This window comes from Canis lupus, chromosome 23, assembly GCF_011100685.1.
Source record: "Canis lupus familiaris isolate Mischka breed German Shepherd chromosome 23, alternate assembly UU_Cfam_GSD_1.0, whole genome shotgun sequence".
Classification (NCBI taxonomy): Eukaryota; Metazoa; Chordata; class Mammalia; order Carnivora; family Canidae; genus Canis; species Canis lupus.
In genome coordinates this window covers 31,760,224-31,777,529 of record NC_049244.1, presented here as the reverse complement: position 1 = coordinate 31,777,529, position 17,306 = coordinate 31,760,224, and the positions used below count along the sequence as shown (strand labels likewise).

Sequence of the window (17,306 nt, the reverse complement as noted above, 5' to 3'; positions counted from 1 at the left end):
GTAACTGCCGGTGATGTCTCACCTCTACACAATATTAACCATTGTCAAACTACTTCTCTCTCCTGAGACACTGCTTTTTTCCTTAAGCCTTCAAAAGCTCAGCCCTGAATTAGTCTTTAAATAATTCTCAAAGGCTGGGGTGGAAGGTTCTGTCCCTTTGTCCTAATGCCTCATCTAAAAATTACATTGCTCTGAGAAGGGGATTCCTTCGTCAATTGATTCATCATCAATTCAGTGTTGTACTACCAAACACATAATGATGAAAGACATGTTTCTTTTCAAGGAATTATTAGTCCAGTATGGGAAAGAAAGAATTGACCCGAAATATTACCTAGTAGTGACAGAGGAGAGGATAGGGTGTCCTGGAAGACTGGAAAATACAATCACTGCATGCTATTTGCATCCATTTCTAAAGTTACTAACAGGAGGGGTGCGTGGGTGGCTCAGTCAGTTTAGTGTCTACCTTCAGCTCAGGTCATGATCCCAGGATTCTGGGATTGAAACCAGCATTGGGCTCCCTACTCCCTGTCTGCCCGTCTACCTGCTTGTGCTTCCACTCTATCTCTCAAATACATAAAATCTTAAAAAACAAAACAAAAAAATTAAGTTACTAACCAGGAGTATTAAACTATTTGTGCACAAATATGGCAGAGACCTTTTTTCTCCAGTTGGCTTATCCTTCACATTACACTGACATTAAATAAAATAAAAACCTAAAGAGATTTGCATGTTCTAATCCACTTTCTTTCAAACCATGATATGGTCAATTATAGCACAATCCAGACTCCACGTCTTATTACACTCTGGGGAGCTGCAAGGCAGTGCACAGTTCCCACAGTACCATGTAGAAGAAAACCCAGGATAGAATCCTGCTCTGCAACTAAGTAGCTTTGTGCCCTTGAACTTCAGTTTTTGCATCTGTAAAATGAATTGTATGAACTATAATCTCCAAGGTTTCATGGGATTCCAGGAGCCAATGAAATGTCTGCTGTAAGTAGCATATTCTTGACTACTGTATATGGATATTCATTAAATCTGTAACAAAGTGCTATTCCTAAGGACAGTGCTACTACAGTCATTCAAAATTATCAGTAAAATTATACTTCTTTAGGTCATATCATTCTTAAACATTAATATATTTAGCAATATATATTAGTGACACACACTTGATAATATATATTTTCTAGAGGACATTGTTCAAAATTAGCAATGTGTCTCTGACAGAAGGCAACAGTCACTGAGTGCCTAACTGTTCTGCCTCGTATGTACTAATTCATCCTTCACAACACTTGTAAAAGACAGACGGTATTACTTTGAGGAAACAGAAACTTGGAAGGTTAAATAAGTTGACTACAGTGAACTACACATTATAGTCCTAGGATCAAACATAGGCGGTGTGACTCCCAAGTCACAACTAATGTACAATCTTTATAAATCATAGAGGATTCCAGATCTTAAAATACCTTCATGTTTTCTTTTGGTTTAATAGTGTCTTCTTGGCAATAAATGAAACCAAACCAAAAAAGTCTGGATATAGGAAAAAATGCGAACTCCCCACCATGGACACCAGATGGCAGTAACGCGATAGTGAAAATAGTCCACATCTGGGGAGATTGCTATTTCAGAAGTAAAAATAATGGTCTAAGACTAATAAAACAAAGAGATCTCTGTTAAAAAAAAAAAAAAAATGGGGAAGTGGGGTGGGGGACCAGCAACATTCTCTCTAGAAAATAATCTTACTGACGTGTAATATGTTTCTTTACTAATATCTTCATTATCTGTTTGAATAGCTGCCAAATACCATTAGTTCTCATTCCTTAGAATCAGGTAAATAGCAAGGGCTCATATTTTCTGTGTACTTTTCTCATGTGAGTTTCTCATAGCTACACCACTGATTCCTTCCTAACCAAAACTAAGCCTCATTCAACTCTGTATTACTGTCACTTTGCTTTCTTCTTTTGCCTGTGCCATGTGATACTGATGTAAAGTTAGATATTCTTTGTTCATAATATTAAATACAAATTTACTTAATGTTTGATAATCTGCTACTCCTTGTCACTAACATAGAATGCTAAGGTGATTAAATAAAAACAGCGTAAGCACAAGAAAAAATAAAAAAATAAAAACAATGTAGCTCTACAACTGTCATTTCTGCAGTTAAATCAAGACATCAACAAATGTTAAGTTGTTTTAACTCTCCTTGTAAGTTATTAATTATAACTCTCCTTTGGAATGAAGGCTGTTTTAAATCAGTGACATCTAGAATAGGACTGTTAAAGGAAATACAGGATGGGAAACAGGGAAAACACACTTTAAATCTTAGGGGGAAAAGACTCCAGATAGGGTATCTAATAATACACAAAGCTTTGAAATTCATTAGATTATTGGAATTTAAGAGCTAGAAACGATCTGAAGGCCTCCAATTGAACCTCTTCATTTTATAGGGTGCCAGGGTAGCTCAGTCAATTCAGCATCTGCCTTCAGCTCAGGTCATGATGTCCAGGTCCTGGGATCCAACTCTGTGCTGGGCTCCCTGCTCAGCAGGGAGTCCGCTTCTCCCTCTGCTTCTCCTCCTGCTCATGCTCCCTCTCTCTCTCAAATGAATAAATAAAATCTTTTTAAAAAACTAGCCTCTTCATTTTGCAGATCAGGAAAAATATTCAGAGTATAAACCCATGATCAAATTACTCACAAAATCAGACACAGGAAGAAAATAAAAACTCTAGATACAACTATGAATTAATGTGTACTAATAGAAGGGATATGCCTACTCATCAAGTCTCATTTAAAGGAGGATAATGGGGGATCCTTGGGTGGCTCCGTGGTTTAGCGCCTGCCTTTGGCCCAGGGTGCGATCCTGGGGTCCCGGGATCGAGTCTCACGTTGGGCTCCCAGCATGGAGCCTGCTTCTCCCTCTGCCTGTGTCTCTGCCTCTCTCTCTCTCTCTCTCTCTCTCTCTGTCTATCATGAATAAATAAATACATCTTTAAAAAAATAAAAATAAAGGAGGATAATGATGCTCTGTTCCTTACCTGTCTTGGCACCACTAAGATTACAAAGTTCTATGGCTGTTCCAATAAACAATCAATATAATTTACCATTGCCAGAAAAGTTCCTACTTAAAGGGGGAAAAAATCACAGATAAAGTATCAAAGAAATTTTCCAAAATAATAATTTTTTAAGATTATTTATTTATTTATTCATGAGAGACACAGAGAGAGATGGGCAGAGACACAGGCAGAGGGAGAAGCAGGCTCCCCGCAAGGAGCTCGATGCGGAACTGGATCCCGGATCCCAGGATCGTGCCCTGAGCTGAAGGCAGATGCTCAACCGCTGAGCCACCCAGGCGTCCCAATAATTAAGTTCTAAAACATTGATCAAACTATGACTCAAAATCCAAAAAGAATAAGGAGAAGACTGAGAAATCAGAATAGATTACAATATACTTTCAGTGGAAAAATACCATAAGCAAAGTCTAAAGACAACAACAGTATTTGAAAGTTTTATCCAGATATATAAAAAGTTCCTGAAAATTGAGGGAGGAGGGCTGCCTGGGTAGTACAGTCAGTTAAGTGCCTGCCTCTTGGTTTTGTTTGGTTCAGGTCATGATCTCATGGGTCTTGAATCAAGGCCCATGTCCAGCTCTGCACTTGGCATGGAATCTGCTTGAGTTTTTCTCTCCTTCACCCTCACTCCTCCCCCAAGCTCGCTCTCTCTGAAATAAGTAAATCTTCAACAAAATAATAATAAAACAAAAATTGAGGGGGGTAGTAAAGGAATCTATAGAAAAATGGGCAGAAGATGTGAACAAGTAGTTCACAGAAAAAGAAATGCAAATGACATTAAACATATGAAAAGATCAGCATTATTTACAATAGCCAAGATATGGAAGCAGCCCAAGTGTCCAACAATTGATGAATAGGTAAAGAAGAAAACATATTATATTATTATACCCATTATGGATTTATATACATATATGTATGTGTATATATTGGCGGGTATGTAATGGAATATTACTCAACTATAAAAAGAGAATGAAATCTTGCCATTTGCAATGACATGGATGGAGCTAGAGAGTATAATGACTATAACACTAAGTGAAATAAGTCAGTCAGAGAAAGTCAAATACCATATGATTTGACTCATATATTTAAGAAACAAAAGGAATGAGCAAAGGGAAAAAAGAGAGAGAGACAAACCAAGAAAGAGATCCCTACCTATAGAGAATAAATTGATGGTACCAGGGGAGAGGTGGATGGGGAAATGGGTGAAATAGGTCACAGGAATTAAGGGGTGCACTTGTCATGATGAGCACTGAGTAATGTATGCAAGTCTTGAATCACTGCATTGTACACCTAAAACTATATAACACTATATGTTTACTGGAATTAACACTGGAATCAAAATTAAAACTTAAAATTAATTAAATTAAAACACACACAACAAAACATGAAAAGATGCTCTATCTTGCTCACAAGAAGAGAAATACAAACTTCAAATACACCAAGTTAGGGGACACATGGGTGGCTCAGTGGTTGAGCACCTGCCTTTGGCTCAGGTTGTGATCCTGGGATCGAGTCCCACATCAGGATCCTCAAAGGAGCCTGCTTCTCCCTCTGCCTATGTCTCTGCCTCTCTCTTTGTGTCGGTCATAAATAAATAAAAATCTTTAAAAATATATATACTAAGTTACCCTTTCTTTTACATTTACATTAACCAAACTCAAGTTTCACAATACACTCTGGCAAAATACACAATATACACTGGCAAAAATAATAAAATCACATATGAACAAAGACACACAGTGCAGCACTATATATAACAGGAGGACAAATGCCTATCAACAGGGACAATTCATCCATCAATGGAATATTATGAAGCCGTAAAAACGGATAACATACTTCTTAGGAGGGATCTACAAGGCATATGTCACTAGGGGGAAAAGCAAGTAGATAATGCATTTATTTTTATGGAAGAATAAGCCCAAAGCTAGGAAATATGATACCTATATGAAAGGGAACTAGGGTAGAGAAAAAAGGAATGAAAGCTAATCTTGTGTGAATATCTGCATTTTATACTACTAGTTTTATGCCAATGTTTTACATATAAAAGCAAGTCCAAATGGGAAAAAAACAGGCAGTATGGAAAAATTGGAAACAAAATGAAACAAATCAACTAGGTTATCAAGGTGACAAACTAATCATATAATGAAATATTTCATATGTCTTTAAAATGCAATAATTTTAACTGTATGTATCCCAAGTGGGATATACACTAAAGATTAAAAAAAAAAAAAAAAGAAGAACTGCAAAGAAATCCTAAACACTAGTCAGGAATCATATTGTTATTATTAATTTGAAATCAACATATATAACATAACTAAAAGTAATTACGTTAATGACATTGGGTTTCAACATTTTCAGCAAGACAAAAATATAAAAACCTAAATTAAAATGTAAATATCAGGGGCTCCTGGGTGGCTCAGCCGTTGAGCATCTGCCCTTGGCTCAGGGCGTGATGCCAGAGTTCTGGGATTAAGTCCCACATCAGATTCTTTGTATGGAGCCTGCTTCTCCCTCTGCCTGTGTCTCTGCCTCTCTCTCTCTCATGAGTAAATAAAATCTTTAAAAATAACAAATAAAATAAAATGTAAATATCAGTATGAATTCTGTATATTTGTTTAAAACTATATATATTTCCTAACTGGCCACTGTGAATGCTAGAACCATTGACCAACCTAACAATAAGAGCACCTGTAGCACCCAGACTGTGGTCTCTAAATACTGGTTCCTACTCTAAAGAGCCAGGGCATTTTGGTGGGCATTAATGTATAAATGAGGGAGGAACATGTTTTACCAGAAAATAGGTAAACTGATTATCAAAGACTACTAATCATAACAAGGTGGACAGGAACCAACTTAAAGGGGAAGCCACTGACCAAAGGCAGGACAATTTGAGTATTAAAAAAAAAAAAAAAAAAAAAAGACTGCAATAAGTTGAAACAGTTTAAATATATTCAACTCCATGATGATTAAAAAAAAAAAAAAAGGGCAAAAACCCTCATGGTTACCTTTGGAGGTTGCTAAGCCACCAACTCATTACTGTAGTCTGAAAATAGAGGGAAAGAATTAAGCATTTTCCTTGCCTTTCCTCTACAAAATATATTTCAAATAGCTGATGACAGTCAAATAGCTGCTGGGGTAGAGTTCTTCTCATAAAAGATTTCCAGCTAATAAATATTGAAGGAATGGCAGGAGTGGGAAAATCACCATTCTGCAATCCCTAATGCAATAATGAATATAGGCGATATAAATCTGTAAAAAAGAGTTCACCATTAAGTGAAAAGCTCATGGGGAATTTCACAATGGATGGATTGGGCTAACAATATTTGAACCCATTACATTGCTCAATCTTAAGAGAGAGACAACTCAGACATTTCATACCTCTCTGATAATGCAATAGATTGTCTACTGTACCACCTGGAAAATCGTCTTGACCCCCCCCCCACACACACACACACACAAAATTAAAGTTAAATCTGATCTTCTAGATCAGTGCTATTCAACAGAACTTTCTGCAATTATTGAAAAATTTTACTTCTGCACCATTCAAAGGGTAGCCACCAGGCACTTGTGACCACTGGGCACTTGAAATGTGGCTAATGAAGCCAGGGAACTGAATTTTTAGTTTTATATCATGGTAATATTTAATAGCTACAGCTGGCTGGTGGCTACTATAGTGGACAGTGCAATTCTAGATCTAACTACTGGTTTAAAGGGAAAAGATGTACATGTTAAAAGGATGTCATGCAGATGCAATCAGCTAAATCTAGAATATTAAGGGGGACAAGGGACACAAGGGAACCGCTCTATTTAAAAAGATTTAATCGATGTATCAACCAATGCAACATGTGAATCTCTATGGGATTTTGCTTCAAAAGAGCTAATTGTAAAAAGTCACTTAAGGGACACTTGGGGAAATCTAAACCCAGACTGAATATCGACATCATGGAATTTTTATAAATTTTTGTAAGTGTGATGACAGGACTATGGTTTTGTAAAGCTGAAAAAGCAAATTTAGCTGCGGGTACCCTAACATAAAAATTTAGCTGCGGGTACCCTAACATAAAAATAAATTAAATCCTTGCAATCCCTGTTCATGTTGGCTTCAGATGAATTTCAAATCAAGTTGACTTTTTTTTTTAAGTAGGGAACTCTGATAGAGTGGTTTACTGATCTTGTCACAGCTGGCCACCACTGCAACGTTAAATGAGAAAAGGAAGGACAAAGCAAAGATCTTCTACCTTCTAATGCGAGGAATATGGCACAGTACACTTAACATACACATTTATTACAAATAATTTTTAAAACCTGAACCTACATGCACTGAAGGGCAGTGTGAATGTCTAAATGTTTAGGAGTCTGTAACCCAAGAGAATTTCACTTCTACTATACTGATCACTGAGAACGGTGTAGCCAGAGGGGCAAGAAGCTGATGACAAACTAAAGGCGGTACTGTATTTCAAGTAAGAAAATACAGAAGCTTATTATATGATTACGCTACAGCTATAATACGTGTAAATGTGAATATGTAGATGTTACATGTAGTTGATGGTCCTTACTAGGGCTTCCTCTTCGCCTCTATAAAATAAAATAAAACGGAATGCAAGCAGTTAGGGAACTTCTGTATTACCGTAGTGTACCTACACTATAATACTTCTTTATTAAGTGTGAAATTATTTAAGGAATCGGATGAAAGGCTCAAGGAAAACTACTCTCTGCAAATAAGGCTACTCTAACTACAAATCAAGACTAGTCAATGACCTTGGACTCGTTTTTACTCTGAGGCTGGTAAGGAACGTTAAGGAAGACAGTATGCGCCCTAGGCTTAGGGCCCTCAAGTATCTTCACGATTAAAGTGCTCCTAAGGGGGGATCCCTGGGTGGCTCAGCAGTTCAGCGCCTGCCTGTGGCCCAGGGCCTGATCCTGGACACCCGGGATCGAGCCCCACGTCGGGCTCCCTGCATGGAGCCTGCTTCTCCCTCTGCCTGTGTCTCTGCCTTTCTATGTCTATCATGAATGAATAAATAAGTAGAATCTTAAAAAAAAAAAAATTTTTTTTTTTAAAGTGCCCCTAAGGGGCAGCCTGGGTGGCTCATCGGTTCAGCGCCTGCCTTTGACCCAGGGCGTGATCCTGGGGACCCGGGATCGAGGCCCACCTCGGGCTCCCTGCATGGAGCCTGCTTCTCCCGCTGCTTGTGTCCCTGCCTGTCTCTCGTGAATAAATAAATAAAATCTTTTAAATAAATAAATAAATAAATAAAGTGCTCCTAAGGAACTGTCCCTTTTAAGCCCTGGATCATTTCTTTCGCGCCCCTGATGTCAGACGATCGGTGAACTCAGGGTTTCCCAACTTCTTCAGTCCTTCACGATTCCTGCATTTCCGTACCTCTTGGACGAACATTATTAACTCACTTTTTAAAAACTGCTAAAAAAAATTTTTTTTTTAAATAAAAATAAAAACTGCTCGTGCCCCCCGCCCCGCCCCCAGGCGAATCGGCCCCAGTGCCGCCAAGGCTAAGCCGCAACAACGCTGGGAAGCTAACCAGATCTGGCAGCCTAGGCGGGAGGGCTGTGCCGGGGGTCCCTCCTCTGCAAAGGAAGAGCGGCCCGCAGCCGGCTCCGCCGCGGAAGACGAGGCCTGGGCGGCAGCTCGCCCCCCCCGCCGCCCTCCCGCCGGCCCGGCCTCGGGGGAGGGGCTGACCACCTGGCTGGCCCGGACGGCGCGCCGCCAAAGGCCACGTCCGCCTTCGCGGCTCCGCAGGGCACACGCGGCGAGGCCGACGGGCGGGGCGCCGCAGCGGAGCCGGGCCGGCGAGGGCGGGCCCGGGGGCCAGCGGGCGGCGGCGGACGCCAGCCCCGGGCCGTACGGCCGGGCAGCCCGCGGCGCCGCCGCAGCCAGGGCTGCCTCCGGACCGGGACACGCCCGCCCCTCGCCCGTCCACCGGGCGCACATGCGGTTACTGGGCCGCTGCGCACGCGCGCGCGCCCCCGAGCCTTCCCGCCGTTACCTCCGGCCGGGGGCGCGCACGCGCGTCACCGCCGACCCCGACGTCCGGCCTCCGCCGTCCGCACGTTCGTTCCGCCCACTGCCCCCTCGCTTCTTCCTCGGAGCAGCGTCCTCCCAGGACGCCCCTCCGCGCATGCAAATGGGCTCACCCACATCACATCCGGGGATCGGAGCGCAGGACCGCGCGGGTCACGTGATCCTCAGAGGCGCGGGGTGGGGGGTGGAAGTTCCGGTGGAAGCGGGTGCGGCGCTGAGTCCGGTGCGGGTAAGGCTTTCCCGCGCCCCTAGTCCCGGTTTTGGAGGGACGAGGACGCGTTGGTTCCTCAGCGGCGCCTCTCCCCGCTCCCGTCAGTGGAGGCCGATGTCTTCACTTCATCTTCACAACCACTGTCCCCACCGCTCGCCCTGGAGGGTGGAAAGGCACTCGCGTGGCGGCTCCGGGCCTCCCCCGCTTCCACACTTGGTATCTCCAGCCGGAAGTGGGGACCGGGGCGGCCCCCTGCTTGCGGACGGCTGGTGGTGGCCCGCGAGGGTCATTTCTAGCGCGGGGGAAGGCGGGCCCGCTTAGTTCGCGTTAACCGCCGGCTTGCGGATCTGCAAAGCACAGAAACCGGATGACACCACGGGTCTGGGAAAGTGTGACGAGCTCCGCGTTGGGACCACTCGCTGTGTCCAGGGAACTGAGGGACCCCAGGAGGGACGAGGACCGCGCCCCGCCTGGGTCTAGGAACCGCCCTCCTGCGGGAGATGACCCGGGAGCCAAGTCTTGTAGACTGATGGGGGGCGGGGGGTGGCTGGAAACATTGTACGGAGCACCTGCTCCGGAGGCCCCGGGCTGTCACGTGCGTAAGAGAAGGTTCGTTAGGGAAGGTAGTAGTGTCTCATTCTGTCGAGTGTGGCACGTGCTCGGGACAGTGGCCGTGTCCCGGACGTTGCCGGTCTTTTTTTTTTTTTTTTTTTAATTTATTTATTGGAGTTCAATTTGCCAACATATAGCATAACACCCAGTGCTCACCCTGCCAAGTGCCCCCCTCAGTGCCCGTCACCCAGTCACCCCCCACCCCCCTGCCCTCCTCCCCTTCCACCACCCCTAGTTCGTTTCCCAGAGTTAGGAGTCTCTCATGTTCTGTCTCCCTTTCTGGTGTTTCCCACTCATTTTTTCTCCTTTCCCCTTTATTCCCTTTCACTAATTTTTATATTCCCCAAATGAATGAGACCATACAATAAATGATTGTCCTTCTCCGATTGACTTATTCACTCAGCATAATACCCTCCAGTTCCATCCACGTCGAAGCAAATGGTGGGTATTTGTCGTCTCTAATGGCTGAGGAATATTCCATTGTATACATAAACCACAGCTTCTTGATCCATTCATCTTTCGTGGACACCGAGGCTCCTTCCACAGGCTGGCTATTGTGGACATTGCTGCTAGAAACATCGGGGTGCAGGTGTCCCGGCGTTTCACTGCATCTGAATCTTTGGGGTCTTGATCGTTTCCATTCTTCAGCCCCTGAAGATTCAGTGAAGGCACCTTAGTGCCTGACTCTGGAAATGAGTTGTTGACCCGGTGAGCTGACACCAGTGTTGAGTTTGGAAGGAAGAGTAGGCGTTGGTGATTGGGGGAGGGTGGTGGTGGGGTGGGGAGGCTTTTAAGTGCAAAGCCAGGGAAGTATAACAGGGTTAGTGGTATTTGGAAGAGGGACAGTGAAGAAAGCTGGAGGCCAAATTTGGAAAGGATGTACTGGATCCTTGCTGCAGGATCGACACACAGTAGTTGTAGACACTGATAGAATCTGTTAGAGAGACGACCCAGCTTGTTAGGTGGATCATAAAGACCAGAAGGAAACGTTCAAAAGCAGAATGCATGCTGAAGCTGGAGTGATTTGAAAGAACTTTACAAGAAGGTGGAATCTGTACGTGACTGGGGGAAATTAGCTAGTTCCGATCAGCAAGAAAAAGGAGGAGGATATCCCAGGGGACAAAGAAATGGCAGCAGGAAAACGGGTTCGTGTAGGACAGGGATTCCAAAAATATAACAGGAACTGTGTGGAGATTTCCTAAAAGCAATATCCTTTTACTTGCTTTGAGTTATCCACTCGGTAGTACTGGATTAATTCTTGACCAAAACAGCAAGGCCTCAGCTATTTCACTGGTGACCGAAAATAGCTGGGTCCCTTCTGCTTCAGTTTCGCCTGGCTCTTTCCCATGGGGATAAAAACACTTAGCCCACCCCAAACTGTGTAGTTAATGACCCAGGCATTAGGGCCATCATGCAGTCATATTTTTGGGGCCAAGCACAGCCCGTATGAAGGAGTTGGAATCCACCCTTAAAGATTGTTCCTTTTATGAATGTTTTGTAGCCTCAGAAACCAGGAGTGACTGGGAGTGTCTTTGGTGCCATTAGGTTCCAGACCATCAGGATGGCTGCTTTGTGGCCGGGTAGGAGTGCCCCTAGTACTGTGCTTCACTGATGATGAAGCAGCAGAACCCAGAGTAGGAAACAGGGTATCCAGACATACCCTCCCTGCTGGCTGCTGCTGTTTAGGAGGAAAAAAAAAAAGGGAGAATCAGCCATGGCCAAGGAGCTAAGTAACATCTTGACCCCTTGGTCCAGGCATTCAAGGGAATACAACATTAAAATTCAGAGGAAGGGACCCCAAAGGGAAGCAGAAATGGGAAGCAAGGAGTCCCTCTACTATGGTTCACCTAGAGATGCTCCTTTCAGAACTCGTGTTGGGCATTATTTTATTTTATGGGGGCGGGGGGGGCACTATTTTTTAAAAGGAGGCAGTTTCTTTTACAAATACAGCTGAGGATTTTTGTCAGCTCTGTAGTTGGTCACTTTGCGTAGCCCATTTCACTGTCTTGGTACGTTCATTTAGCTCCTGTGCCTAAGAATGCTAATACTAGAGCCAAAGCAGGTGGAGACTTGTAAAAAATTGTGCAAGAGAAGGCTAAAGGGGACAGAGAACACTTGGTTGTGAACCAGGGAAAGGCATCCTGAACAGGGAAAGGTGAATATGCAAATTAGGAGAGAAAAGCTACATTCTAGGTACACTGTGGCCTTGCACACAAGGCATCTGTCACACTGACACTGATCTGTCAACGGGGCCATATATATACGTACACACGCATACATACATATACATATATACGTGTGTGTGTATATACACACACACATATATATATATATATATATATATACACACACACAGACGTGTATATGTTATAAAGCGTCCATGAGAGGAGAGGGGATGGGCAGTAGGGAGAGACTGTGATCCTATTGATGAGAAGAGGAGTCTTTCCCATTTCCCAGGGTCATGTTACACCAAAAGACACATCCAGGCTAAAAGGCCTGGGGAATCCTAATGGTAGATTACATCACCTCCTAAGTCGTCATGTTTAAGAAATAATCTCTTTGGCTTACAGATCTGACAAGATCAAAGCTGCAGGAGAATGGACAGTGAGGTACAGAGAGATGGAAGGATCTTGGATTTGATTGACGATGCTTGGCGAGAAGACAAGCTGCCATATGAGGATGTTGCAATACCACTGGTAGGCTATAATTTGTGCCAAGGATGGTGGGTTAGAGGTATGATCTGGTGAGCCCTAGTAGGAGGATGTCAATGGACAAATAAACTCGTAGGGCACAGAAATAAAAGCCATGTAGTCTTCTAACTCGGGAAGATTGGGGGTAACTTGAATTTTTATTTGAAGAGAAATATGATCCAAAGAGCTGATATGATGAGCTCAGTTAGGGATCACATCAGGACTGGACCCAAGACTTCTGCACCATGTTCTGTCCACCACAGCAAAGCTAGTAAACCAGATGATGAGAGTTTAATGTACAAAAGATGGAGAGGAACAAGAAGTAATGGCATTTACACTGTATTTCTTACTTGCCTGTCTATGGTTGATCTTTTGGTATTTTTAGAGACATATTCTTGAAACACACCTATCCTAGTTTCCCTGGAAAATGTTTGGAGGACACCTGGCTTTTCTTTTGCATTTAGACCAAAAGGGTCCTAGGATACTCTCTTCTTTCCTGATCTCTGGAGAACTCTCCTGCAAGGAGTTTGTTGAACCTCCTGTAATAAAGGATCTAAAAGTTGTATGTTTGTAAATGCTTATTTAAACTCCTATTTATGTCATAAAGGCCTAACAACAAGGAGAATAGGCTCCATGGACTGTTTTTCGTCAGAGCATGCCAAGTGCCCTGAGAAGAGCTGTTAATAAAACGTAGACTGCTGCTGCTATTTACTGAGAAGTAAAATTCGAACCACCCACGTTTTCATTTAAGGCTAAGAGATGATAATCTGTTCAACAAATAATACACATATCAGATAATAATTCACAGCTTAGTTCAAGTTTAGAAAAATCATCAAAAGAGTATGCAATGAGAATTCTAGCTGCCACTTAATACTAGTTTTATGATGTGGACTGAGGTTAAAATTTGACATACATTATCTCTGACCCTTGAAACACCCTTGCAAGGGTAGTGATGTTATCCCCATTTTACAGCAAGAAACTGTAGGGCAGTGTGTGCAAAGCCTGATAGCTGATAAGTTGAACTTCACACCTAGGTCTGTGTGAAGGCTCCAGATTCCTGTCTTATAAACTTTTTTCATTTTACAGGCATTTCTTTGAAGCCTACTGTGTGCCATAAGACTATGTGAACATAAGATACAGTTCCTGTTCCTGGGGGTCTAGAGAGGCAGCACATATAAATAAGTAATTATAATAATAAATGTTATAAGTGGGGTTGTGAATAGCTACATAGGAAAGGAGGTGGCTGATTGCCTGTTGGGCATCAGGAAAGGCTTCAGAGAGAATGTAATAATTAGGCTGATCATAAGGGAGCACAGAAATTTAGTGGAGGTGGACGAGGGCACTCCAACAGAGGGGACAGATGTACAAAGGCTCAGAGTTTTGAAAGGCTTTGGGAGACGGTGAGACATTCATTGTGGATAGAGAATGTATTTGTCACCCAAGGTAGGCAGAAAAGATGGGCTTGGACCAGATTTTGAGAGGAATATTTGATGCCATGCTTAGACTTCATTCTGAGGATAACTAGGAATGAGTGGTTTTCAAAATAGAAATCTGCTATGCTGAAATTTGAGTTTTAGAACATCTGTTCAGAAACACTGTTAGAGAATGTGTACCATGGAGAAAAGGGCAAGTGACAGGGCAGAGGGGCCAGGTAGGAAGCGATTACAGTGGTATAGGCAGGGGAGCAGAGCCTGAACAAAAGCATACTAGTGGAGGGGAACTGCTGAATTCTGGACAGGCTTATGGCAGGATTTGGGGACCACTACTGTGGAAGGAGATGATATCCATGCTGTAGTCTGGCCATCTTGCTATTCTGTGTCTTTTCCTCTACCTTGTGATTCTAAGGCAGTGTGTACTGGTTAGCTTTTCTTGCTGCCTAACAACCCCCCCCCCCAAAAAAAAAAACAAAACAAAACAAAAACAGTGACTTAAAACAACAGCTGTTTATCTCGTGATTTTATGTCTCAGCTGAGAGGGTCTTCCAGCCTTTGCCAGCTTAGCTTATCCCTCCTGGACTTGCTGGTGTTGTGCAGTCAGCAGGCCACCTGGGGGATGGGGAGACTTTTCACATATTCTGGTAGATAGCAGGTCAGCTGGGATGATGAGGTGATTAGGCCTAAGGCTCATTACCCATTAGTCTAGCCTACACCGCACATGGCCATCTCAGGGTTTCAAGAGCAGCAGGAGAGGATCTGTAAGGCTTCGTGGAGCTTAGCCAAGAATGGGTCCATGGACATTGTCGTTGCTCTCTTTTAGCCAAAGCAAGTCACTTGGCCAGTCCCAACCTGAAATTGGGGAAATAGGAGGAAATAGGCTTTTTCATAGGAGTAGCTGCCAAGACTTGAGGGCATTTTGCAGGATACCACCATAATTGATTGTTGTGTTTATGATACTTTGTGTTGGTTTCTAAGCACATACACATATTTTTCATTTTGGCATTTAACATAAGAGACAGTAGTGGCCAAATGAGAGGTATTATTTTATAGCATACACCACAGTAGAGTACTTGGGTGGCTCAGTTGGTTGAGTGTACAACTCTTGGTTTTGGCTCAGGTCATGATCTCAGGGTCCTGGGATCGAGCCCCATGTGGGGCTCCAGGCTCAGTGTGCTCAGTCTGTGCACATGAGCACTCGTGCTCTCTCTCTCTCTCTCTCTCTCTCTCTCAATATTTTTAAAACAACACATACCATGGATACAATAAATTAAGTAAAGTTGCTTGCCTGTGAATGAAATAATTCAGCACTAAGGACTTGTTTGTGCTTTGTGAGCTGTAAATAATTATTGGAACCGAACTTTCTCTTTAAGTTTGAATGTATGATTGCTTTACAGTAAATGATAGCTCTTTGCAATTTGTACAGATATGTTTGAATCTCAGTATTATGTTTGGAAAACAATGTATATGGTTCAGGTATATGTATACATATTGTAAGTGAATCATTTTATATATATTGAACATAATTTAAAAGGAGAAAAACGTATATACTGCACATTGGAGTCAGTGGGAAACTGAAAGTCTCAATATTGAGTTTGCTGCCCCTCCAAAAAAAGTGTAAATTCAAATAATTGAAAAGAAATATATTGGTATCATTAAACTCGGCTACAAAGCAGAAACCTGGTAGTAATAAATTTAAAATACAAGGAAACTACCGAAAGTTCTCATCACACATGTAAAAACATGGTTAATTATATGAGGTGATGGGTGTGTTAACTAGCCTTATCCTGATAATCATTTCACAGTATATATTATATGTTATATTATATATATATATATATGTCAAATCATCAAGTCGTACACCTTAATCTCACACAGTGTTATATGTAAATTAAATTACAAGCTGAAAAAAACCACTAAACGTCAGATTCCATACTAAGTGGTCCATGGCTTACCATTCTGTGACCATTGCTGTCAGGGTATGAAAGGGTCATTTACTAGGGTTTATGTTGCTGTGCTCCATCACTACGGGGGGCGTCTCACCTGTTATGTTGTATTTTCAGTGCTCTCCGCTCACCTCCATAATAATTTGGGCATGTTGGGTACAGGGGAGTTTTTTTTTAAATACATTTCTTGTGCTTAAGGAATATTCCAGCAAATGTATTAAATTAAAGCAGCCTCCCAAAAAAGGATTTGGTATTGGGACTTTTCAGTGATCCTAGCCACTAATAATAACATCAGCTCTTCCTTGAGCATCGGATGGCCACCCACAGTGGCGAGCACTTGATCTCAATTACCTCCTTTAGTTTCATAGGTCCTATGAGGGATGGGTTTTTCCTCTCATTGCCAAACAGGAAACAAGGGTCTGAGGGGTTAAATACCTTGCCCAAGTAACCCAGCAAATGGCGGTATTGTGGGCTTGGATCCCAGTGCCTTCCAAAAGCCTGTACTCTTCGTCCTTCTGCCAGACTGCCTCTTGCACAAGTGCCAGTATCATCATGCTATCATTCCCTACCGGAGATAGACCAGGGCACGTCTGAGTAATACTTATAAGATTGCCTCACATCCCTTGCTCCAAGTTCTTTCTTTAGGATATATTGGTATCAATTATGCTGCCTGTTTCTACGAACTCACAGGTTTGAATTCTAAGTACTCTTGGTTTTAAAGGGGGTTGTCAATGCAGAGTGTACCAGCATTCTGAATGTGCATTGTACCTTTGCAGAATGAGCTTCCTGAACCTGAACAGGACAACGGTGGAACCACAGAATCTGTTAAAGAACAAGAAATGAAGTGGACTGACTTGGCCTTACAGTATCTCCATGAGAATGTTCCCCCTATAGGAAACTAACACCTGGCTCCTTTTTCCTGTACATATTTTTGAAAAATATACAGATACAAAATGTTTTCTTTCAGTCTCCTAATTCAGATCTTGAAGTGATAGATCTACACTCAACAATGTACACCACCTAGTTTTGTGACAGCAAAGTGCAATGTGAAAATACCAGAATGAGAAACTAATTGGGATTTTTCAGGAATGCAGAATATTTGGCCCTCTGAGCCAAAAGGCTCAAACAAACACTGTCAAACACTGACATCTGTGTTTGAATGTGACTGGTTCAACATATGCCTTTAACTCTGATTTTTCTGTACTATCAGGTTATGAGCTAACCTGTTTATGACAGGTGCAAAAACCACAGCGCACTGTGTCAGGAATTAGGTGACCAAACATGGGCCACGTTGTCCACCGCAGCTTTA

The 17,306-nt window shown here is 42.6% G+C and overlaps 2 protein-coding genes across 15 annotated transcripts in view; one reads left to right on the top strand and one right to left on the bottom strand.

The window, feature by feature from the left end:
* Positions 1–9,547, bottom strand: part of CEP63 (centrosomal protein 63) — a 54,759-nt gene extending 45,212 nt beyond the window's left edge. For 4 of the 8 annotated variants that reach the window (XM_038570933.1, XM_038570939.1, XM_038570938.1 and 1 more), the window contains exon 1: positions 9,071–9,212. In XM_038570933.1, coding sequence (XP_038426861.1) covers positions 9,071–9,204 — 134 coding nt within the window. In that variant the 5' untranslated portion in view covers positions 9,205–9,212. The other 4 variants (XM_038570934.1, XM_038570937.1, XM_038570936.1 and 1 more) reach the window with 4 other exon arrangements.
* On the top strand, positions 9,175–16,960 carry ANAPC13 (anaphase promoting complex subunit 13). 7 transcript variants are annotated; one of them, XR_005377046.1, is made up of 4 exons: positions 9,681–9,695; positions 11,430–11,508; positions 12,499–12,624; positions 16,774–16,960. XR_005377046.1 is itself a non-coding variant. In XM_038570942.1 (3 exons), the coding sequence occupies exons 2-3, from the start codon at positions 12,526–12,528 to the stop codon at positions 16,897–16,899; spliced, it is 225 nt and encodes a 74-aa protein (XP_038426870.1). In that variant the 5' UTR covers positions 9,175–9,334; positions 12,499–12,525; the 3' UTR covers positions 16,900–16,957. The 7 variants fall into 7 exon arrangements, 6 of the variants coding, with proteins under 6 accessions (XP_038426870.1, XP_038426871.1, XP_038426875.1 ...); XM_038570942.1 differs by lacking the exons at positions 9,681–9,695; positions 11,430–11,508 and adding an exon at positions 9,175–9,334 and having other exon boundaries at positions 16,774–16,957; XM_038570943.1 differs by lacking the exon at positions 11,430–11,508 and having other exon boundaries at positions 9,551–9,701; positions 16,774–16,957.
* Positions 16,961–17,306: the final 346 nt, after the last annotated feature.

Coding starts and splice junctions, on each gene's coding strand:
- ANAPC13 (XM_038570942.1), top strand. CDS start 12,526: ATGGACAGTGAGGTACAGAGAGATGGAAGGATCTTGGATTTGATTGAC. Junction 12,625..16,773: donor AGGATGTTGCAATACCACTG/GTAGGCTATAAT, acceptor GTACCTTTGCAG/AATGAGCTTCCTGAACCTGA.